The sequence below is a fragment of the Pelobates fuscus genome, chromosome 2 (assembly GCF_036172605.1).
Source record: "Pelobates fuscus isolate aPelFus1 chromosome 2, aPelFus1.pri, whole genome shotgun sequence".
In the NCBI taxonomy this organism is placed as follows: domain Eukaryota; kingdom Metazoa; phylum Chordata; class Amphibia; order Anura; family Pelobatidae; genus Pelobates; species Pelobates fuscus.
The window spans coordinates 140,024,629-140,051,552 of NC_086318.1; the positions used below are offsets into that span (position 1 = coordinate 140,024,629).

General features: G+C 44.4%; 1 protein-coding gene across 2 annotated transcripts in view; it reads left to right on the forward strand.

The window, feature by feature from the left end:
• The first annotated feature begins 7,893 nt into the window (after positions 1-7,893).
• Positions 7,894-26,924, forward strand: part of LOC134586872 (probable cation-transporting ATPase 13A4) — a 160,051-nt gene continuing 141,020 nt past the window's right edge. For both annotated transcript variants that reach the window (XM_063442773.1, XM_063442774.1), the window contains exon 1: positions 7,894-8,108. In XM_063442773.1, the coding sequence (XP_063298843.1) occupies positions 8,046-8,108 (63 nt within the window). In that variant the 5' untranslated portion in view covers positions 7,894-8,045. The remainder of the gene's footprint in view (positions 8,109-26,924) is intronic.

The following is a 26,924-nucleotide window of genomic DNA, read 5'->3' on the forward strand; positions in this document are numbered from 1 at the left end:
AAACTGGAATGAAATCCCCCTTCTCCCAAGTAGGAAATAATTTAGACTTGTGCTTCAAGCCCGAATTTACTACCTGTGGGGATAATGGGGTGATATTCCCTTCTTTGCTGCCATTGTCATGCTCTCCAGTCTCCCCCTTTTTCTTTAAAAAAAAATGTTTAATAGTCATTCTTCTCATAAATTTCTGTGTATCTATAAATTATTCAAACTGGTTTGGGCCTTTTTGCGGGGCAAATTTCAATCCTTTCTTTAAAATACTTAATTCTTCCTTACTTAATTCGTGCTTAGAAAGATTGAAAATACTCTCTGACTTATCAGATCTATCTAATCCGTCATTTCTCCCTCCTCTAGAGCCTCTAATCCTCCTACTGCCCCTATCCTGGACATAAACCTATAGCTAACAATAGAATAAAGAAAGAGTGAATGAGAGGAAACAAAACAAAAAAAAAAATCTCCCAACTGGTAAGTAAGTCACAGAACATTAAGTTTTTGTGAAATACTAAAGGTAGGGAGTCTATATGTAGCAGATAGAAAAAAATAAAAAGATCAACTTACTTACCTTAAACTGACTTTTTTTTTACCAGCTGGGAGGTCCCCCCTGTTTTTGATTAGTAAAACAGAAACAAAATTCCCTCCCAAACACAGCCTCCCTTGTAACTATGATATCAAGAGGAGGGTCCGACATGGGCTATCACCAGACTAGTTATTATGGATCCTGGAGTAAACCAAATAAAATTGCTTGTACAGGCCACAAAACAAATGCATATACACTGATCAGCCACAACATTAAAACCACTGACAGGTGCAGTGAATAACATTGATTATATTGCTACAATGGCATCTGTCAAGTGGCGGCATATATTAGGCACAGTTCTTGAATTGAATTCTTGAATTTTATGTGTTGTTGGCAAGCTAAAAGATAGCCCAGATTTGCACAACTTTTGGTAGCCCAACCTACCAAAAATGGTGCAAAGATGGACAACCGGTGAACTGGCATTAGGGTCATGGGCACCCAAGACTTATTGATGCAAGTGGGGAGCAAAGAATTACTGTAGCTCAAATTGCTGAAAAACCTAATGCTGGGCATGATAGAAAGATGTTAGAACACACAGTGCATCGCGGTTTGCTGCATATGGGGCTGTTTAGCCGAAGACCGATCAGAGTGCCCATGATGACCCCTGTCCAGCGTCAAAAGCACCTTCTGTCACAGTTACAATCAGGAAACAGGATACCCAAAAAGTGAGGGTACAAAAAGCAATATTACCAGGCCTTAGAGTGGCCGGATTTAACATATTACCAGATGGAATCAAAGTCTAGAATAGCCGAGGTCAGGAATACAGAGATACTGATACATGAAAAACAGCCAGGTCAGGATACCAGAAATACATAGGTCAAAATTTAAGCCAGCACAGGATACCAGAAATACACAGGTCAAACTGCAAGCAGGATACCAGAGGTTAACACAGTCAAAACAAAGCCAAGGTCAAAAACAGGAAATCACAAGAGAATGACAGGAGCACTTAATGTGTTACTAAACAGCATAGGGTCACCTAGATGACGTAGTCCCTTTAAAGGTGTGACGTCATGACTTTCACAATTTATTTTAAGGTGCTGTAGTTCGGCCGGCGAACCAGCAGAGGGAACCCTTTGTGGGGCTGAAGGTGGCCTGAGGACCGGAGCAATGCGGCCGCATTGTGCATCCTGCCCACGCGGCCCAAGGAAGGGAGCAGCACGGGTGCCAGGCACAGGTAAGTCCGTGACACTTTAATGGTGAAGTGAGCACTATGGGAAAATGGCAAGCTGGTGGAGGCAGTGTTATGCTCTGAACAACGCTCTGTTTTGGAACATTGGGTCCTGGTATTTATGTGGATGTTACTTTGACACATACCACCTACCTCTTCAGAGCAGTTGTGTTCCCTCAGACAGTGGTCACTTACAGCAGGGTAATGAACCCTGGCACACTGCAAAAAGTGTTCAAGAATAGTTTAAGGAACATGACAAAGAGTTCAAGGTGTTGCCTTTGCCACCAAATTCCCCAGATCTAAATCCAATTGAGCATCTGTGGTATGTGCTGGAAAAACAATTTTGATCCATGGAGGCCCGACATTGCAACTTACAGGACTTAAAGAATCTGCTGCTAAAGTATTGGTGCCAGATACACCATGGCATGTTTCAAGGTGTTGTGGAGTCCATAGCTCGACACAGCAGAGTTGTTTTGGCAGCATGAGGGGGACCTACACAATATTAGGTAGGTGGTTTTAATGTTGTTACTGAGCATAATGTATAGTGGTTGTCCAGTCACCCGATTCCAATTTTGGCTACTCAGAAAATTGAAAAACAAGCAAAATAGGGATGTACATGGGAAAAATATTCGGTTCGGCATTCCGAAATTCGGGACTTCGGCGATTTGGTTCGGCACTTCGGGTAAGTGTAGGGTTAGGGTAGGGTTAGGATTGCTTTAGGGTTAGGGTAGGGTTAGAGGTAGGGTTAGGGGTTAGGGTAAGATTAAGGGTAGTATTTTCGGGTAGGGTTAGGGGTTAGGGTAGGGTTAGGTTTAGGGTAGGGTTAAGGGTAGTATTAGGGTAGTGGTAGGGTTAGGGGTAGGGTTGGGTTAGGAGTAGGGTTATGGAAGGGTTAGGAGTACAGTTAGGGCTAGGGTAGGGCAGCACTCACTTATAATGTGTCAAACACATGAATATATTGGCAGGATTCCACTCACCAGATATTAAAAACATTAAATATTTATTCCAAAAAAATATAATTTACATATAAAAGAACACTATTGGTTTGTGCAGTCAATCCTCCGAGATGTATTTTGCCAGGTAACTTTTTCAGTTGGAACCATTCAAAATCAGTACTCTTAATAAAACTGATACTTTAATAAGTCCTAAAGCAAAACAACACACATGGAAAATATCACTTGCAAGAATAGAATGCTAAAAGAACACATTTTTATCATATCAGTCGGTATGCTGACAAAATTCGGCTTTGTCAGTATAACTGTGCATACATGAAATCACTAACAACTCACCATGTGATTAACTCCTTAAGGATGGAGGCTATTGTACATCTTCTGATCAAAACAAAACATAAGTAAAACTTGGAATTTGACTATAAGTCTGTTCAACCATAATTCACCTCTTTCTTATGAAGTACACCTACACTTATTATATATCATTTCACATAAAATATTAATGTATGAAACATAACTTTATATAAAGAAAATCTAAAGAAAATCTAAAGAAAAGTAAAAACTTTTTTTTTTTTTTTAGTTCTGCATGGTAATTTAACTGTAAATGTCATAATACTGTTTGCTTTTACTGCAATAAAATACACATATTTGTATGAACCTAAAATGGCAACTGAGGAGGAGAACACACGGATGCCAGCATGGGAGGCACGATTCAATGATACCTTCGACAGAATCTGTGCAGCGTTCTGGCGCCGGATTGAATCTCGTGCAGCACAGCGACAACCACCGTTGCAGCCAGCGACCGGGCATCAGCAGACAACCAGAATTGTCCAGCAGCCCATAAGCCCAGAAACATACCGAGCGCAAGGCACTAGTGTACTAACAAGTCGCATCGCCCAAGTGGAAGCCGCTGCCGCTCTGACCGCTTACCCTTCATCTGAGCTGTGCGCTCACCAGCACTGTATACCCGACGTCCTAACGTATCACTGCACAATTGCAATATCTTCAATGCTAATACTGCTTGCCTTACTGTTGGGATTGCTTACGTTTGATTACTTTGGTGTTAGTTAATTCTCACAGGTCAGCTGTATCCTCAGCTTGTACTGCAAAAACTGGACAGGCCATATTGCCTAGCATGCTTGATTTCCTCACTTAACCTACTCTAACTATGCTGATCTTTTTGTTACTCACTGTTTATTATGAGCTCACTCTCACTGTGAGCAAAATGTACTAGCAGACCCAGCCATAAGCAACACATACTTCATCCCTACCAAGGGAGTACACTCACCCGGCACAGCTGGCTGTACGCAGGCACCACACATAAGACCAACACTACCCACGCCACCTGCATGGCGGTCACAAAAGCTTACCACCGCACACATATATCGACACACCAGCCTGAACCTGAGAACGTCCATCACAGCAGACTCGGATAGTACAGCTCCATCCTCACAAACCACTATAGTGCCGCAGCATGCTTCCACACTATACCACACACCTGTGTTACTTTCATTGTCATGCAATGTCTCAACCCACTCTTGCATGTGACTGTGATTTTATCAATATGCAGCAGTTAAATAATCATAACGCAATAGCTTATTATAAACTACCCTAAGGATTGGCAAAGGCACCAGTTGACTCATGGTTTAACCTACTCGGTATTATACTGTTGGAATATAAAGAGTAGTTCATGCACTGTTAATTTAGCATGCTACATACTGGATCTTATAATCCATAGCCTGAATTTCCATGCTACAGTTTAAACCTAAAAAATAAGGCATCGTTACCCTTGAAATGATACATAATGAGGGCTCATAAGCCGCAGATATGGCTATTCTGCACAGCTACGTTTACGCATATTTTGTTAGTTACCTTGAAATCGCATGTTTACTACCTACATAGTGTATCAGCAGGTTGCTTCGCACTGAATAGCTATCTAACAAGTTTCTAAACATGCTGCACTCAGACGATTCCAACGTATTAACTAATGTCCAGGTGAATAGCATGGCTGTACTTGCACTGTATCTACATTGACTGCAGGGCTCCAAACCTGGCTGCAGTATTATGGTAGTAACTTAACATAACCGTTGTTTGCTTACCTTCAAAATGCTTTATATAAGTTTTCGTTAATCGACTTAACAAACAAAAAATGTGGCATTACTAAACAAGGAAATGTATCCACCTAATGCTAACGATGTATTAACCCCATCCTGTGAACAAACCGTACATTATCCTTTTCTCTCTTCTGTATCCCATCTCTTATGCCGCAATAAAACAAAGATTGACAAAAAATTATGTAAAAATATTACATAAATATGCACGTAGAATTTAAATATATATGCATATATATTTATGAAATTATTTATGTAATTATGTATATGGACATATGTATATTTTGTATTATTTTTATTTATTTATATATATATAATTTCATTCTAAGTGTATTTTGATATAAATATTAATATCAAAATACAGTTAGAATAAAATTCCATATATACATATAGTTATAGTTATTATATATATATATATATATATATATATTTGTGTAATTTTACTCTAAGTGTATTTTTATATTAATATATGTATATATTATTATATATATTATGTATATGTATAATATGTATATATTAATAAAAAAACACACTTAGTATGACATTTTAATAAAATATATATACATATTATATATATATATCTTATATATATATATATATATATATTATTATTATTGTTTATTTAATAACATTTTTATTTTATTTTACAGATGCAGGGAGACTTCCTGTCTTTCAGAGCAATCACATGGCCTGCGGGGGCCTAATTTGCCGCGTGGGGACTGTCTGGGCTGTCAGGCAGACTCCCCAGCATGGGAGCAACACCGATCGCCAGCGGGGGAGCGGCGGCGATCGGGTAAGTACTAAGGAATACTGCTGATGTACTAGGTACGTCAGCTGTCCTTAAGGACCGTTTTTGGCGGACGTACCTAGTATGTCGGCGGTCCTTAAGGGGTTAAAGGGACACTATAGTCAGTTACTTCAGGCTTTATGCCGTAAACAATGTCTTTTCAGAGAAAATGCAATGTTTACATTACAGCCTAGGGATACCTCCAGTGGACACTAGAGGTGCCTCCTGGGGCAGTGCTGCACTGTGTAGAGCACTACCATTCAGTGTCTCCACCCTCTGCATGGAGACACTGAACTTTCCTCATAGAGCAGATGCTGATTAGCCAGGGCTGTGTTTGGCTTGTGCTGGCTCTGCCTCCGATCCACCTCCATGACAGTCTCAGCCAATCCTATGGGAAAGCATTGTGATTGTCTCAGAGACTCACTACTGATTATGTCAACCAAGCATGGTGATCAGGGGCAGAGCCAGCAGCTGCTGACTTGAATAAAAGTGAGGTTTTTTTTTCTATATTTAGGGGGGCCAGGAGGGCTAGATGGTGTTTTAACACTATTGGGTCAGGAATACATGTTTGTGTTCGTGACCCTATAGTGTTCCTTTAATAGTTAAATACACTTAGAGTAATAGTATTTTTTATTGGATTAATAAACTGTTTTATAATGTTTATTTATCTTTTGATTTTTTGTTAGCAGGCCATAAGGGGACTGCCTGACATTCCAGGCAGTTCCCCTGCAGGCAGAGCTGTAAGCAGACATTCTGGTCAAGTGATCGTGAGGACCCCACGATCACATGGTCTGAGAGGGCCAAATCTGCAGATGGTGACTGCATGGGTTCTCAGGCAGTACCCAGGATCATGACTGCCGATGGGGACATTCCATGCCGTCCTGCTGCGTTAAGAAGCAGCCCCTTAAGGACGACATAGAAGGCCCGCCGTCCTTAAGGGATATATATATATATATATATTGCTACTAGTGCTAAATGCAAAAAACTAAATGGTAATTATTTTGCACAGCGCTGCAACCCACCCCACGTGTGTCCAGTTAAGGGTTAATGTGTGTATAGAGGTTCAAACAAATACCCCTTTCTGTCTTATTAGAGACAATTGCCTTGTAGCTGAAAACAGCAATGTGAATTGCTAGTGCAATAAACACCTAACAGGCTTGCTATGATGTGACATTTATTGAACATTACATGGTAGTAAAAACCTCCAGTTATTTAAATGTGCATGTGGATTTGGGATCATCTGTAGGTAACTTGTTTTGGTTTTTGTTCTATGTATGCAGGCTATGGAATACTACATCCATTGTTGCTGCCCAGAGTAGTTGGAGTTTGAGCACAAGATTTAATTTTGTGTGTTTATTTCATAGGAATACTTGACTTGTTCACAAATCTGGTTCAGCTGTTTTAAACATATCAAATTCCCATTAATCTCCGCCCAAATTAATTGATCTGTCTAGTGTTTATAAGTGTCTTATGATAAATTCCAGATGGATCAATTTGTTCAGGCGTAGATTGACAGGAATTTGATTCATGCGACACTGCTGAAAGAGATTTGTGCTCAAGTCTGAAAAAAAAAATTACCTTTTTTGTCCCATTAGATTTGTTTTGTCTTTTAACTGAAAGCAGCAAGCTAAATTGCAGAGATTTTGCCTTCATGTAGCAGGTGAGCTCAACGGCCATTGGAGTGATCATAAAACGTCCACTTATTTAAATGTGCATAGGGATTTGAGATAGTGTGCGCACACAGATATATATATATATATATATATATATATATATTTTTTTTTTTTTGTTATATGTCCAGGCTGATGAACACTGTTGCCATTGCTGCTGCCCAAGAGTAAAGGGCGTTTAAACATAAGGCTTAATTTTGTGTAATCTGTTGTGTAATTATTTGTTAATGTATAGTTTTATTCCACTTTTAAATGCATATGTGTGTTACTTTCCACAGCAAATACACAGCTTTTAGCCTTTCAAGTGCTGTAGAAACTAACTCCTGTGGTGAAAGACTGGTAGAACTTGATCGGATTTGCACAGGGAATACCAGAGATTGCTTATTGGAATGTTGATTCCCTAGAACAAAAGTAGCTGTAATGTTGCTGCCCAGCTCTTAACAAGCAATAACTCCCATGATGCTTTGCCAACCTGTGGTTGAGCTATAGTTCCACCAAATAGGCCACTGCACTAAAGACATGTAAATGGTTAATTACAGTACCTGCCTTCAATAGGGGAAGGATTTCGATTTTAGGAGTGTGCTTAAATACCTGTTTGTGTTAGGAGGAGTCTATATGTAGTACCTTCACGGGAACAGCAGAGATATGATTTTAGGATTCCTTAGGGAGCTGTACACCTGGCATTGAAGTGAGCTAGCATTATTGAACTATCTTGCAAACAGGGTTACTACACACACTGTGTCACAGCTTTCTGAAGTCAGTATTTACATGTGTATGCGAGATTAATGGGTGAACAATATAAAGAGGGACACCATGCCTTACTCAATCAAGGAGAGGAAAATGAGATGGTAAGTGAAAGATTATCTGTCTGTACATATCAATATTGACTATAATTCTGATGCAGTGCTAAATGTGAAAATAGTGTGAGCGTGTGAACCTAATGTTCAAATGACTGTGTAAGAACTGGTAGTGTAAAAGCCAATATTACAATGGAATATCTCACTCATTTAGCTAGACATCAAACTGTGAAAGCAGTGTGAAATGTCATTGGGTCCATTGGGGTTCAAACCATATTTTTTTTAAATAACCTTTTAGAATAGTGCCTGAGTCCAAATAAATAAAAAAAAAAAAAAAAAATTGGATGAAATTGATGATCTGGAGAAATTGCCCAATTCTGCTTGGCATTTTTTGCTTTAATTTGCAATATGGCTTTTTGTGAATAACCTGTATATTCTTTAATTGGGAAAGAAAGAAGGGAAAAACAAAGAAAGTTCAGAAAGAATATGTGTTAGTGCAATATTGTCCTTATGAGGAAAAAACACACAAAAAAAAAAATCTTCATTTAAACATTATTAAATATATATTTTATTACATGTCAAAGACAGCCAAAATAAACACCTAACATGCAGTTTTACAGTTTAAAATTTACTATTGAATGTATGCATTCATTTGTGTAAATTTGTTGTTTTTAGAGAAATGTATTACTTTGTATGTTGCATTTTCTAATGGTAACAATATTACCAGGTATAATAACAAGATGTATGTTTTGGAGATTAGATTTTACTAGCTGATAAATTTGAAAATAGTAAATTATATAAATTAATATAGTACATTTATTTATATATATATATATATATATATATATATATATATATATATAAATTTTAGCTGTTAAATTTTAATATAATAAATTACAAATTTAACAGTTTTTTGCAAAATTATTTCATAATGGGAAGTGTTGATTTGGTTTTTCGGTAATCCTGCATTATTAAATCACTGGGATTGAAGTGAATTAAACAGCATTACAAAATGTAGGCTAAAGTAGCAGAGACATGACTCTAGCCAAGTTTTAACTGAGGTTAAGATTTTTACTTTAAATCTGCTAAAAAATGACTAAATTTTGAAATTTGTTTTACAATGCACTGCAGTTCATTGCTTGATTGTACATTTTCAGTTTTAGAAATATTCTTTCCACTTAGAGTTGTTTTGAATGATTTTATCTCTATTTTGAAAAAATATGAGAAAAGAGAGTATTTTTTTTACTATTGCAACAATAAAGTAGTATATTTATGTAGCTAATACAGCTTGGCTCTTTCCTCTGCAAAAGTTAATTTCTTCAATACCCTCATAGCCACACTCTCCCGCGAACCCAAACGACTATTTCACACATTTAACTCTCTTCTTCGCCCTACTGTTCCTCCTCCACCTACTAACTTGACTGCCTCAGACTTTGCAACTCACTTCACTGACAAGATCTCTACAATCAGAGAAGAGATCTCTCATCTTTCTTCTTCCTCTTACAATACTTCCCCCTAACTTCACTCCCTCGGCTGTTCTATGTTCATTTGCACCCGCTACATTGGAAGAGGATTCTGCTCTGCTCCAGTCCTCCCGCCCCACCACCTGCTCCCTAGACCCAATTCCCTCGCATCTCATCCGTACTCTGTCTTCTTCTCTTTCTCCACCTCTCACTAAAAATTCTCAATCTCTCTCTCTCCTCTGGTATATTTCCATCGCCCTTCAAACATGCAACTGTAACCCCAATTCTAAAGAAGCCCAATCTTGACCCTAACTCCCCATCCAACTATCGTCCTATCTTGCTACTGCCTTTTGCATCCAAGATCCTTGAAAGAATTGTGTATGCGAGATTGACAGAATTCCTTGAGTCCAACTCTCTGCTAGACCCGCTTCAGTCTGGTTTCCGCGCTAAGCACTCTGTGGAAATGGCACTGACCAAAGTATCCAATGATCTACTCGCTGCAAAATCTCGTGGTCACTACTCTATCCTAATTCTCCTTGACCTGTCTGCGGCTTTTGATACTGTTGATCATCAACAGCTTCTGCTCATCCTCCGCAATATAGGTCTACAAGATATTGCTCTCTCCTGGTGCTCCTCCTACCTCTCCCAGCGCTCTTTCAGTGTTTCTTTCTCTGGCTCTGCTTCTTCTCCCCAACTCCTCTCTGTTGGTGTCCCCCAAGGTTCAGTCCTTGGTCCCCGACTGTTCTCCATCTATACTGCCACCCTTGGTAAACTCATTAGCTCCTTTGGCTTCCAATATCATTTTTATGATATTCGCGGATGACACGCGAATCTACCTGTCCCGTCCTGATCTCTCCCCGTCCCTCTTGACTAGTGTATCTGACTGCCTCTCTGCTGTTTCTAACTGGATGGCTGCCCACTTCCTTAAACTAAACTTGACCAAAACTCAAATTCTGGTATTTCCTCCCTCAAGTGTTGTTACTCCTGTGTCTGTTTCCCTCCAAGTCAATGGTGCTACCATCAGCTACACCCCACAGGCTCGCTGCCTAGGTGTTCTCTTTGACTCCGACCTCTCCTTCAAGCCTCATGTTCAATCTATCGCCAAATCCTGTCATTTCCATCTCAAAAACCTTGCGCGCATCCGCCCCTACTTATCGCCAGATGCGACTAAGGTGTTGGTCCATTCCACTGACCTTTCTCACCTTGACTACTGCAATCCACTGCTCAGTGGTCTTACGTGCTCCCAACTTGCGCCGTTTCAGTCCATAATGAATGCGGCAGTGAGGCTCATCTTCCTGTCCGCCCGCACCTCCCATGCCTCACCCTTCTGTCAGTCCCTACATTGGCTTCCTATAAAATATAGAGCTCAGTTTAAAATTCTGGTTCTTGCTTTCAAATCTCTACATAAGGCTGCTCTTCTATCTATCCTCCCTTACACACAAGTATGTCCCGTCTAGGCCCTTACGATCTGCTGAAGACTTGCGTCTATCTTCTGTCCGTACTCCCACCTCTGATGCTCGCCTTCAAGATTTCTCGAGGGCTGCACCATTCCTGTGAACTCGCTTCCCTCCTCCGTTAGATGCTCACCCAGTCTCCACTCCTTCAAAAAAATCATTAAAAGCGTATCAATTAAACTGTTAATAGCTCCCGACTGATTCCTCTCTTGCAACTGTCATTAGTCTAATACTATCCTTCCCTTTTGTGTCATTTTACCCTTCTCCCTCTAGCACGTAAGCTCATTGAGCAGGGCTCTCAACCCCTCTGTTCCTGTCTGTCCAACTTGTCTGGTTACAACTACATGTCTGTTCGTCCACCCATTGTAAAGCGCTGCCGAATTTGATGGCGCTATATAAATATCATAATAATAATTTCAATAGTAATACAAAAGCCAGAGTTTTTACCTTATTTGGGCAATGCTGCAATATTCATAAAAAAAACTAAACATTCAAGACTAGGTGACCTGATTAAATGAGAATCAAATTCAACAGGACCATTAAATGTAACTGATTTTCTCTTTAAATATACATTTTAAGCACTATCAGGGGTATTTACTAAAGTGATAATTCACATTGAGTGCAAAGGGAATTTTAAATTTGAGGAGACCTAGTCAAATGAAAGCATAGGTGACCTAGAGAATGAATCCAGTTTGACTGTTTACACCTTAAATTTAAAATTAATTAGAATTTTCACTTTAGTGAATTACCTTGTATGACTAGTAATGCAAAGGCGTTTCCTTTTCCATTGTACAAGTTGCCACCTTTTCAATCCGCTCCAGGATGGGAGTTAATTTACTAAACTCCAAATGATTGTGCATTTAAATTAAAATGACAAGATTAGGCTTAAATGTATCTAGGGATTACCCAGTTGTGTTTTTAGAAAAGGGGGGGGGGGGGGGAAACCACTTGAGACACAACAGGGTAATCCCTAAATCCTGGGTTGGGTACCCCTGGTCTAAGTCATGGGAAGGTAACCTTTGGCACTCTATGTTGTGGACTATCTTTTCAATAATGCTCCTACAGCCATAATACTTGCAAAGCATCAGGGGATATGAGGTCCACAGCATCTGGATTGTTGAAGTTTGCCTACCTCTGATCTAGGTAGACCTCACTTCAGCAGCTGGAAATCCTAGCAGATTTGTCTTTTAAAAATGAATCTCCTCCAATCTGGGGTTTGACTTCTTACATAGATATGTAAAATATGATGTGCAAGGCTGCAAGCCATTCTGAGAACCATTTGTAGCACAGGACATGGATTTTTTTTTTTTTTATGACAAAAGGGTATGTCTGGTAAGACCTGGAGGCATGTTGCATTCCTTTCTGGTTCTCAGTCTGTTCAAAACTAATTCCAATGAACAATTTAACTGGCATGTTATGCTTCCATACATTTAGTGCTACAACATGCTTCACCATTACAGCCATTTTTCTTAAGAGCAGTGACCTTAAACTAAGTACTGGTCTATACTACCTAATAACTTGCAGTATTGCTAATTCTATAGATCCAGGTAGTACCCTGCATTGATTTTGACAAAATTGCTTCAGTTATAAGACAGCCCCCCAGAGCTGTCAATCAGACAGATGAAACTCTCCCATATGTGCTGCCTGTGTCCATTTTGTACTTATTGTGCATGTGCTGTGTACCTGCTGCATAAATAACTTCAAGTGAGCTCTACTAGAATGAGAGAAATAAAGAGCATGTGCTACCGGACATTCCCTTGTTTGATCACTGCACAAAGATCGGTTCCCAAACCTGTGAATTGGGCTGAATATATACTGAAAACAGCTGCAGTAGTGCTGCTATAAATTTACTGAGCAGTTCCACTTGTACTATGCCATGTGTGGAGCTACCCCTATTCTTAACCTATAAACTCTAGCTGGGCAGGAATCTATGGCATAAGACCCCAGAGTCCAGAAAGAGACACTGGAATGGTGTAGCGTAGCCTCTTTGGTGTAGGTGGGATTTGTCTGCAACTAATACTCGCTGTTCAAGTGCAGCAGCATTAGGAAATTTGGAAGGGTTGTTATTTTTTTATTTATTTTTTGGTTTGTTTTTTGCATATTTGTTTTAATGCACAGTCTATAATTATCTGTAATGTATGAAATATATAATCTTTTCCCCTATATTCCTCTGTGTTCATATACATCTAGCATATCTTTCAACCTTTCTCAGTTTTACAATATAGTCTTATGAACCACTGTTCTTTCATCTCTGGCTTTTGCTCTGGTACATCATCACTTGGAGGGTACACCAGAAGTGTTGCATTCATACATCTTTGCAGGGAATCTCTGCCCATGCAAGGGTACTTCATAAACAAATCAAACTTGATGTGATTATCCAATTAGCTAGTGCTTGATCTAAAAACACCTCAAACAGGAACGTAGAACAGTTACAGTAAAAAAAAAAAGTTAAATTAGGCATCAAACAGCACCGTTCATCAAAAAGATGTATAAAACAATTCAGTGCACATAAAATCCAAATAGTACATGCACAACATATTTCTACTGATCAGTCTTCTTCCTGGTGAAAACTAGTGGCTTCTTGATGATCCTGTATGTTTGCAATGGCTTTTAATTTCTGTCCTCTAACACTTAATCAAATATGTACAGATCCAAATTACAGGGCGGGTTAAGTCTTTCAAATAACATTTAATATAATCTTGCAGCAGCACATCATTTTTCCTACTTCACCTGCACGTTCACTGAATGTCTCTGCGAAATAGGGCAGGAAAACGACCTGTTTAGTTTCTGTACCAAGATACAAATATATTGAGAGACACATTATTGTAGATTGGTTGTAATGCCATTTACATATTACCTCCAACATATAACAGGATATGAAAGAGAAATATATATTTATTTTTTCCCATCTGTTGCTTCTTTTGTGTCCTCGCTGTAATACATTTTTTTAAATATATATAAATTCTGTGAAACACAGCGTTATCACGTTTAAAAAATAAAAATAAAAAAATATTATAACTTTAATAAATATGATCAAATATTTAGATGATACCATACTAAATATCTATTTATTGATGCTTTTCTTTGTGATCTCTGCGCATGTGGATTTGTACGTGTGTCTGTCTGTTTAACAGTGTTTGTGTGTTTATATGTAGCAATCTGTATGAGGGTGTGACCAGTGGCGTCTCTAGGATTCATTTTTAGGGGGTGCACAAGGAGGGCCAGGGACAAAAGTAGGAGGGCACATTTAACCCCGCCCCTGCCGCATGTTAAGCCCCGCCCCCGACACAATGTGTGTGTTTTTTTTTTTTAAATAATCCCTGGTGGAGGATTCATTATTTTCCACCAGGGATTATTAAAAACAAACACATTACCCTTGATACAGTGCTATAGTTGCCAACATTTGAAAAAAAATTCCAAGGACATTTTATCAGCACAGCTATCAATTACTGTCTGGGTAAAAAATCACTGGACAGTCAGTGCTCTCTGTATAATACAGGGTTGTGTGTATAATAAATTGGGACAGTCAGTGCTCCCTGTATAGTGCTGCTCTCTGTATAATACAGGTCTGTTTGTGTATAATATCCCAAGACAGAAGGGATTTTTTTATTTTTTTTATTTTACTGCAAAATCTTATTAGCAACTGTATCTGGCCACTGAAGGACCTGTAAACAGTGCTATACCTAAAGAAGCTGAAGAGACCAAGCAGGTTCTTACAAGATGGGAACCAATATTATTTCCCAAGTATCTGTCTACTGAAGTAGCAGAGAGATTTCAGGTGATAATGACCGAGAGAACCACCCAGGCCGCAATGGCCACGGGCCGGGGAGATCCAGCCGGTCTATGCAGGGCCGGCGCTATCCGAGCGCCGGCCCCGCTGTGTTGCATGAAGGGCCGGTGGGGAGATCAAATATCTCCCTCACCGGCCCACATGCAATCAAACGCGGCCGCCGGCGGGGAGAGAGGGAGGGAGCCAGCTTGCCTGGAGAGAGGTGCTCTAACTTGCCAGCTTGCCTGGAGAGAGGTGCTCTAACTTGCCAGCTTGCCTGGAGAGCGGAGCTCTAACTTGCAGCTCCGCCGGGTTTCTCTCGCGAGATCCCCAAAGGGCTAGAGTTCACTTACCCCGAGGACCACCAGGGATGGATGTCAGAAGCCCCCTCTCCTCCCCTCCAGGCTAAAGGTAAGAAATTAAGGGGGGGGGGGTATAATGTCTATTTTTATTTTATTTTTATTATTATTATAAAAAAAAAACCACATCAATATTGGCATTTACCTGCCTCCCCCAACACATTAGTAATACTAATGATTTGAATACTGGAGGGGTTAAAATATATGTTTATTATTATCATTGTATGAGGGTGATGTGTGTTAGGGTATTATTTAGGGGGTATTTGAGGGTGCACCACCCTCATACAGCATCCTAACACACACCACCCTCATACAGCATCCTAACACACATCACCCTCATACAGCATCCTAACACACATCACCCTCATACAGCAACCTAACACACATCACCCTCATACAGCATCCCTAACACACACCACCCTCATACAGCACCCTAACACACACCACTCTCATACAGCATTCTAACACACACCACTCTCATACAGCATTCTAACACACACCACTCTCATACAGCATTCTAACACACACCACTCTCATACAGCATTCTAACACACACCACTCTCATACAGCATTCTAACACACATCACTCTCATACAGCAACCTAACACACATCACTCTCATACAGCACCCTAACACACATCACCCTCATACAGCACCCTAACACACTCGGCGCCCTAACACACTCGGCGCCCTAACACACTCGGCGCCCTAACACACTCGGCGCCCTAACACACTCGGCGCCCTAACACACTCGGCGCCCTAACACACTCGGCGCCCTAACACACTCGGCGCCCTAACACACTCGGCGCCCTAACACACTCGGCGCCCTAACACACTCGGCGCCCTAACACACTCGGCGCCCTAACACACTCGGCGCCCTAACACGCTGCACTACACACACACACACATCACACACTGCAGCCCCCAAACACGCTGCACTACACACACACACACACACACACTGCAGCCCCCAAACACGCTGCACTACACACACACACACACACACACACAGCAGCCCCCAAACACGCTGCACTACTCACACACACACACACACACACACACACAGCAGCCCCCAAACACGCTGCACTACTCACACACACACACACACACACACACAGCAGCCCCCAAACACGCTGCACTACTCACACACACACACACACACACAGCAGCCCCCAAACACGCTGCACTACTCACACACACACACACACACAGCAGCCCCCAAACACGCTGCACTACTCACACACACACACACACACACACAGCAGCCCCCAAACACGCTGCACTACTCACACACACACACACACACAGCAGCCCCCAAACACGCTGCACTACTCACACACACACACACACACACAGCAGCCCCCAAACACGCTGCACTACACACACACACACACACACAGCAGCCCCCAAACACGCTGCACTACTCACACACACACACACACACACACCAGCCCCCAAACACGCTGCACTACACACACACACACACACACACACACACCAGCCCCCAAACACGCTGCACTACTCACACACACACACACACACACACCAGCCCCCAAACACGCTGCACTACACACACACACACACACACCAGCCCCCAAACACGCTGCACTACACACACACACACACACCAGCCCCCAAACACGCTGCACTACACACACACACACCAGCCCCCAAACACGCTGCACTACACACACACACACACACACACACACACCAGCCCCCAAACACGCTGCACTACTCACACACACACAGCAGCCCCCAAACACGCTGCACTACTCACACACACACACACACACACACACAGCAGCCCCCAAACACGCTGCACACACACACACACAGCAGCCCCCAAACACGCTGCACTACACACACACACACACACAGCAGCCCCCAAACACGCTGCACTACTCACACACACAGCAGCCCCCAAACACGCTGCACTACTCACACACACACAATACTACACACCAAACATATATGTATATATACTACAGAATCCCTCACACACATACTGCACCCCTAAACACATTACATTCCAGACAAACAATAGATTCCTACCCAACTCTGGATATCTACAGATATACACACACTAAATCTCTATATACACTCTGAATCCTCTATTCACGCACACACACACACACACACTAGATCCCCTACACACAGACGCTGCACCACCTACATACACACTACATTTCTGACATACACACTCTGGATCCCCTATGCACACACTAGATTCAATATAAGCAAACACATAGCGTCTCCATAAATGGGATACAGTGAGTATCCCAATTATGGAAACCCCTGAGACAAGTTTCAAGCAAACAATGCAAGCATGTTATTACATTTGCTTGCACTGTGCAGAACAAATACAGGGCCTTTTTATCATGCCCTGGAAGAGCATTGAACTAACATGCTCACTGTGAGATGGGGGGTGCTTGTCATTGGGGATGACAAAACACACCCTATCTGGCCCCGCCCCCTTTTCAGTGGGCTGCTGTGAACAAAAAAATCCCTAACACACACCACCCTCATACAGCACCCTAACACACACCACTCTCATACAGCATTCTAACACACACCACTCTCATACAGCATTCTAACACACACCACTCTCATACAGCATTCTAACACACATCACTCTCATACAGCACCCTAAAACACATCACCCTCATACAGCACCCTAACACACACAGCGCCCTCACAAATCGCCCTAACACACTCGGCGCCCTAACACACTCGGCGCCCTAACACACTCGGCGCCCTAACACACTCGGCGCCCTAACACGCTGCACTACACACACACACACATCACACACTGCAGCCCCCAAACACGCTGCACTACACACACACACACACACACACACACACACACACACACTGCAGCCCCCAAACACGCTGCACTACACACACACACACACACACACAGCAGCCCCCAAACACGCTGCACTACTCACACACACACACACACAGCAGCCCCCAAACACGCTGCACTACTCACACACACACACAGCAGCCCCCAAACACGCTGCACTACTCACACACACACACACACACACAGCAGCCCCCAAACACGCTGCACTACTCACACACACACACACAGCAGCCCCCAAACACGCTGCACTACTCACACACACACACACACAGCAGCCCCCAAACACGCTGCACTACTCACACACACACACACACACAGCAGCCCCCAAACACGCTGCACTACACACACACACACACACACACACCAGCCCCCAAACACGCTGCACTACTCACACACACACACACACACACCAGCCCCCAAACACGCTGCACTACACACACACACACACACACACGCCCCCAAACACGCTGCACTACTCACACACACACACACACCAGCCCCCAAACACGCTGCACTACTCACACACACACCAGCCCCCAAACACGCTGCACTACTCACACACACACACACACACACACCAGCCCCCAAACACGCTGCACTACTCACACACACACACACACACACACCAGCCCCCAAACACGCTGCACTACTCACACACACACACACCAGCCTCCAAACACGCTGCACTACTCACACACACACACCAGCCCCCAAACACGCTGCACTACTCACACACACACACACACACACACAGCAGCCCCCAAACACGCTGCACTACTCACACACACACACAGCAGCCCCCAAACACGCTGCACTACTCACACACACACACACACAGCAGCCCCCAAACACGCTGCACTACACACACACACACACACAGCAGCCCCCAAACACGCTGCACTACTCACACACACACACACAGCAGCCCCCAAACACGCTGCACTACTCACACACACACAATACTACACACCAAACATATATGTATATATACTACAGAATCCCTCACACACATACTGCACCCCTAAACACATTAAATTCCAGACAAACAATAGATTCCTACCCAACTCTGGATATCTACAGATATACACACACTAAATCTCTATATACACTCTGAATCCTCTATTCACGCACACACACACACACACACTAGATCCCCTACACACAGACGCTGCACCACCTACATACACACTACATTTCTGACATACACACTCTGGATCCCCTATGCACACACTAGATTCAATATAAGCAAACACATAGCGTCTCCATAAATGGGATACAGTGAGTATCCCAATTATGGAAACCCCTGAGACAAGTTTCAAGCAAACAATGCAAGCATGTTATTACATTTGCTTGCACTGTGCAGAACAAATACAGGGCCTTTTTATCATGCCCTGGAAGAGCATTGAACTAACATGCTCACTGTGAGATGGGGCGTGCTTGTCATTGGGGATGACAAAACACACCCTATCTGGCCCCGCTCCCTTTTCAGTGGGCTGCTGTGAACAAAAAATGCCCGGGCTGAATTTTTTTACCAGTCCGGCCCTGGAACCACCATTTTTTCTTCAGGGAATTACCATTCTCTGAGAGTCAAAAACCGTTGTCAAAATATTTACACCTGAACTGTTCCTTGACAAACACCAGAACTGCACACTTCCTGAAAAGGGAATTATTTATCAGAAGATTGATTAGCATCCACCTGTATGCTGTAGAAACACCCTAACCTTTAGGGGCTGGTGTACAAAAATGTATTAGATGCCCCTGAGGAAGCAGAATTGTAGAGATTCAACAAATTTTATGGATGGCACTATACAGGGAGCACTGACTGTCCCGGGATATTATACAGACACAGGCCTGTATTATACAGAGAGCAGCACTATACAGGAAGTACTGACTATCCCGGGATATTATATACACACAGCTGATCATATACCCCATGTCCCAATCTCTAGACTACTAGTACCTGTCAACAGCAGCTCCCAGAAGCGTGTAACAGGGCTAAAGTGTGCGGCAGCTCACACAGATGATTCAGCGGTAAAGTGCACTCTCTGGCAGAGCCAAACTGGGAATCCAAAGCAGCCCTGGAAAAAATGTGTGCCATTTATATATATATCACAAATAGGCTTACTGACAGACAAAACTCACTTGGATAAACAGAAGACTCACTACAAAGACGTTCAGGGACACACACAAGCTCACTGACACACACATGCTCACTAAATAGAAGCTCACTGACACACACAAGCAGTACCATTTTAACAGCATTAAGGGCCCCCGGGCAAAGCAATGCACTGGGGCCCTTCCTACACAACAACTCACAGGAATTTTAATTATTGATAGACTGCTGAGTCCATACACACACACACACAGACTGCTGAGTCCATACACACACACACACAGACTGCTGAGTCCATACACACACACTACTGAGTCCATACGCGCACACAGACAGACTGCGGAGTCCATACGCGCACACAGACAGACTGCGGAGTCCATACGCGCACACAGACAGACTGCGGCAAATCCAGCCACTGTTCATTGTCCTTTATGTATATGTAATGTTATGCATACGTGTATGTACCTTTTAAGAACCAAGCGTGTGTATTCTGTGTAGCATGGTTCAGAGAGAACCTAGCGTTCATATGCTGCTGGCATACGAAAACCGCCAGCATTCATGTAATCGTTTCACGAACGGTGGATTTCAACACCCTTCGTGAAACGAACAAACTACCGAATGGATACCACACACAGGAGGTCGTGTGGCACCCATTAAGGATTGCAACATTGTTGCAATCGGCAATTAAGAGGATTCAGGGTGGCCGTCGTTCGGCTACCGACCATGCGGCAGTCGGCCATCTTGGATCCTTTGTTAAGTCCAGCGGTATTTGGTCGTCGAGCGCCTGGAACTAAAATCGGCTACTCGACGGCACGAATACCGCTGGACTTCCAAGCCGTTCGGGAGCCCCGGTCCTTCAGTAATGTGTTCCTATATAGTCATTCGGTAGTTTGAAGGTAACTTAGAAATAATGTGTATTTTGTGCGGCGTTCGGTTATTTTAAGCTGGGATATGAGCGGCACTTTCACGAAATGTGCGCTCAGACCCCAGCTATCTACCGAACGTCAATTCGTTTAAATCAGACTAATATTGTGGAAATTATATATTTTTATGTGAAATATTGGTTCTGCTGCACGAGGGGATAATCCACTTAACTGTATATTCTGGTGGGAGGGTCCCTCTCGTGCAGCAGTGTATTATGGGAGAAATGTCCAGGTTGCCAAGTTCCCCATGTAGTCCCCTACTGTACAACCCCTGCAATGTCAGTAGGGAAACCCCTTGCATGGGGAATTGCATAAATACTGTGACCTGTGAATAAAGCACTCAGTTGACTCCCAGCCTATGTTTCTTCTAGTTCTTGGGAGGGAAGGATTCTTATTACGCTACCTGGAATATTGTATGCTGTACCTGCCTATGCTGATTATTGCCTGTGTTCCTGTCTACCAGCGGAGATCTTGTGGATTATACTGCCTCTCCGCTACACACACACACAGACTGCTGAGTCCATACACACACAGAGACTGCTGAGTCCGTACACACACACACACACACATACAGAGACTGCTGAGTCCGTGCACACAGAGACTGCTGAGTCCGTGCACACAGAGACTGCTGAGTCCGTGCACACAGAGACTGCTGAGTCCGTGCACACAGAGACTGCTGAGTCCGTGCACACAGAGACTGCTGAGTCCGCGCACACAGAGACTGCTGAGTCCGCGCACACAGAGACTGCTGAGTCCGCGCACACAGAGACTGCTGAGTCCGCGCACACAGAGGCTGCTGAGTCCGCGCACACAGAGGCTGCTGAGTCCGCGCACACAGAGGCTGCTGAGTCCGCGCACACAGAGGCTGCTGAGTCCGCGCACACAGAGGCTGCTGAGTCCGCGCACACAGAGGCTGCTGAGTCCGCGCACACAGAGGCTGCTGAGTCCGCGCACACAGAGGCTGCTGAGTCCGCGCACACAGAGGCTGCTGAGTCCGCGCACACAGAGGCTGCTGAGTCCGCGCACACAGAGGCTGCTGAGTCCGCGCACACAGAGGCTGCTGAGTCCGCGCACACAGAGGCTGCTGAGTCCGCGCACACAGAGGCTGCTGAGTCCGCGCACACAGAGGCTGCTGAGTCCGCGCACACAGAGGCTGCTGAGTCCGCGCACACAGAGGCTGCTGAGTCCGCGCACACAGAGGCTGCTGAGTCCGCGCACACAGAGGCTGCTGAGTCCGCGCACACAGAGGCTGCTGAGTCCGCGCACACAGAGGCTGCTGAGTCCGCGCACACAGAGGCTGCTGAGTCCGCGCACACAGAGGCTGCTGAGTCCGCGCACACAGAGGCTGCTGAGTCCGCGCACACAGAGGCTGCTGAGTCCGCGCACACAGAGACTGCTGAGTCCGTACATGCGCACATCAAGCCTACCTGTCACTACAGCCTTTTGCTGGTGGTCAGACAACCATCTTCTGCAGCAGCAAGGTCTGCTGCTTTACGGCAGGGACAGGGCTTATGTGTGGGAGGTGGGGCTTGGTTTGGGGGCGGGGCCTGTGCCGGGAGCCTGCCAGTGCTCTCTCCAGCCCCAGCATCTCTGCACAAACAGCACCCAGCTCCTCTGGCCAGACTGCCCTGCACACTCAGTCTTCCCTTCCCTGCAGCTCCTCTGTCTCTAACTCTCACAAGTTTCTAACTCTCACAGCATGCAGGCCGGTCTCGAGTTTGAGACAGAGTAGCTGCTGGGAATGGAAGACTGAGTGTGCTGTGGACCCCACTGCAGTGAACAGTGCCTGTCTCTGAGCACTATGCAAATGGACCATCAGGGAATGCGATCTTACCCCCCTCCCTGGTCACAGGTAAGAAGCAGGGAGGGGGGAATAAAATGAAATGTTAAAAAGAAAAAAAAATGCTCTCCTAACCTTCCCACAACCCCACTAATTGCAGCTCCTATTTCTACACACACTATGCATTCATTAAATACACAAACATACACTATGCAATCACTATACACACTACACAAACACACACTGCATCCATTATATATACGCTGCATTACCTATACACACTACATCCCTACACAAACACACACTATGCATCTATTATATACACAAACACACTATGCAGTCAATACACACACTACTACTACACAACTGCACACACTCCATTCATTATACCCTCTATCTTCACTACACAAACGCACACTGCATTCACTATACACACTATATCCACCACACAAACACACACTACCTCAACTACATAAACACACTCTGCATTCACATACAATATAAGGTGGAGTTTCTTCTTGTTTAAAATAGATAACCTAGAGATAAAACAAAGAAGGACACATAATAGTGCAATATTGTCTAAATCTCCTATAAATTTCAGGGAAATGTGTGGAAATAAACTCACAAAGCAAGAGCCTATGAAATAAGGCTCAATCTTCCAGCGTTGTGGGATTAAGGTTCCCACTCCCTTCTTTATGCTGCCAGGAGGTGATGAATAATATGATGTCCTCTCACAGGTAAGTATAGGTAATATAAAGTGCTTTATTAGTAAAGTGCACAAGTAAAATATAAAAAAATAAGACCTTACAGTTGTAGGCAGTCTTATAGAGAGAGTCTCTGGTAGCAAAACGCGTTTCACCTCATATAGATGCTTCCTCAGTTGTTGTCTCACTCTGCATTCATTCTATCCACACTACATGCCTACACAAACGCGCTGCAATAACTATAGACCCTGCATTTAATACACACAAACATTACACCCACTATGCATTCATTATATACATGCCTACACAAACACACACTTTGCATCTGATATATGCTACATACATTACACAAACATACAAACTGCATCCATTACACACTCACGGCATCAACTTTACACACACTACATCCCTGTGGATGGACTCGGGGGTGGGTTCCAGGAGACCAGACCCTGAACTTTGTTCCGGGTTCCAAAATTCCTGATGGCAGCCCTGTGTGTATATGTCCATATGCTCTTGAAGGCTTACTCCAACATTACACACAAACACTTCACTGCATTCACACGCCAACACTACACACAAACATATACTTGCATTCAAACACATGCACTACAAAAAAAACAAACCTCTGCATTCAAGCATCAACTTTGTATACCAAGGATATAAAACTCAAAGGCTAACACTGGCCAAGTAAATAAGGTTTACGCAGGGCCAGATTAAGAGCCCAGTGGGCCTGGTGCTGACAATTATGATGGGGGCCTAATTACAGAAACTTATCGACCAAAAACACTAAAACATTCATACCTCTTAAGAGTCATGTATTTGATGGAGTTGGTGTTGGAGGGAAACTCAAAGGATGCATTTATAAGAAAACACATACTCTATGCTAATCTCTTTATCTAAGTAATGCTTTCATCTTTTGAGTAAATCCATACCCCATAACAGCAGTGTCCATGGGCGGGGTAAAAGGGAGCACCACTGACGCGAATCAAGTGACCAGAACTGCCAAAAGGGGCGAACATGCCCAAAAAGGGGGCATGTCTGTCCAAAGAATTGGAAGGCCAGCTTGGCATCAGTGTCCCTATGCATCACAGTGTCAATGTCCCCTAGTCTCCCAGTGTCTGTGTCCCTATTTCTCCCAGTGTCCCCATGTCTCAGTGTGTCCCGTGTCACTAGGATACTAGGGGACACTGAGAGACATGGGGACACTGAGAGACCCGTGGATACTGAGAGACATGAGGACACAGACATTTGGGGACACTGGGAGAAATGAGGACACAGACATGGGGACACAGACACTAGGGACACTGAGAGACATGGGGGACTTGTGAACATAGACATGGGGACACTGGGAGGCATGGGGACATTGAGACATTTGGGGACACTAAGGACACAGACATGGGGACACAGACACTGGGAGACATGGGGACACTAGGACGCTAGGGACACTGGCTGGGAAACATTGGGACATGGGGACACAGACATGGGGACACAGCTGGGAGTCATGGGGACACTGAGACATGGGGCACTTGTGGACATAGACATGGGGACAGACATTTGGGGACACTGGGAGACATGGGGACACTGGGAGACATGGGGACACTGGGAGACATGGGGACACTGGGAGACATGGGGACACTGGGAGACATGGGGACACTGGGAGACATGGGGACACTGGGAGACATGGGGACACTGGGAGACATGGGGACACAGACACTGGGAGACACGGGGACACAGACACTGGGAGACACGGGGACACAGACACTGGGAGACACGGGGACACAGACACTGGGAGACACGGGGACACAGACACTGGGGGACACAGACACTGGGAGACACGGGGACACAGACACTGGGAGACACGGGGACACAGACACTGGGAGACACGGGGACACAGACACTGGGAGACACGGGGACACAGACACTGGGAGACACGGGGACACAGACACTGGGAGACACGGGGACACAGACACTGGGAGACACGGGGACACAGACACTGGGAGACACGGGGACACAGACACTGGGGGACACAGACACTGGGGGACACAGACACTGGGGGACACAGACACTGGGGGACACAGACACTGGGGGACACAGACACTGGGGGACACAGACACTGGGGGACACAGACACTGGGGGACACAGACACTGGGGGACACAGACACTGGGGGACACAGACACTGGGGGACACAGACACTGGGGGACACAGACACTGGGGGACACAGACACTGGGGGACACAGACACTGGGGGACACAGACACTGGGGGACACAGACACTGGGGGACACAGACACTGGGGGACACAGACACTGGGGGACACAGACACTGGGGGACACAGACACTGGGGGACACAGACACTGGGGGACACAGACACTGGGGGACACAGACACTGGGGGACACAGACACTGGGGGACACAGACACTGGGGGACACAGACACTGGGGGACACAGACACTGGGGGACACGGGGACACAGACACTGGGAGACACGGGGACACAGACACTATGGGCATTGGCTGGGAGGCATGGGGACACATACACTTGGGGACACTGGGAGACATGGGGCACTTGTGGACATAGACATGGGGACACAGACATTTGGGGACACTGGGAGACATGGGGACACAGACATTTGGGGACACTGGGAGACATGGGGACACAGACATTTGGGGACACTGGGAGACATGGGGACACAGACATTTGGGGACACTGGGAGACATGGGGACACAGACATTTGGGGACACTGGGAGACATGGGGACACTGAGAGACATGTGTCCACATGTCTCCCTGCTGCCTTTCCCCCCCATCCTTCACATACCTGAGCTGTAGTCTTGTCTCTGCAGGCTGGGAGCTGCTGTCTGGACTCTCTGTGCTGTGTAGCTACTCCCCCGCGGATCAGTGAGTAGAGAGAGGCAGGGAGATGCTGTAACTTCCTATCCCTGCCTCTCTCCACACACAGTGACCCCTACTGGACTGTGCTGGTATTGCAGAGTAATCTCTGTTTATACGGAGAAAAATATTTGCATTTGTATGGTACTGCATACTGCAGTACCATCATGGCCAGGCAGCCTCCAATACCAGCTGTGCCTTAAAATACCAGTCAGGTGGTAAATCTAAGAGTAGTCTGTAAAAATATATATATATATTTTTTTTTTTACAATGGGCCTATTCCATGGGCCTGGGCCTGGGCCTGGAGCTGCAGCTCCATCAGCCCCTATGTTAATCCGGCCCTGGGTTTACGTGGGGCGCCAAAAAAATAAATACAATGTTTTACATAGAACCACTACTAACTAAAATTACTTGTATCATTCTCATGCAAACAATATGTAATTCTGGATATACATTTACTCAAAAGCTTCACGTCAAGTTACTTATTATGCCCCCCAATCTAATATACAGCCTCGCCTCCTCCACTGCCCCAACTCCCTCCCTTTTACA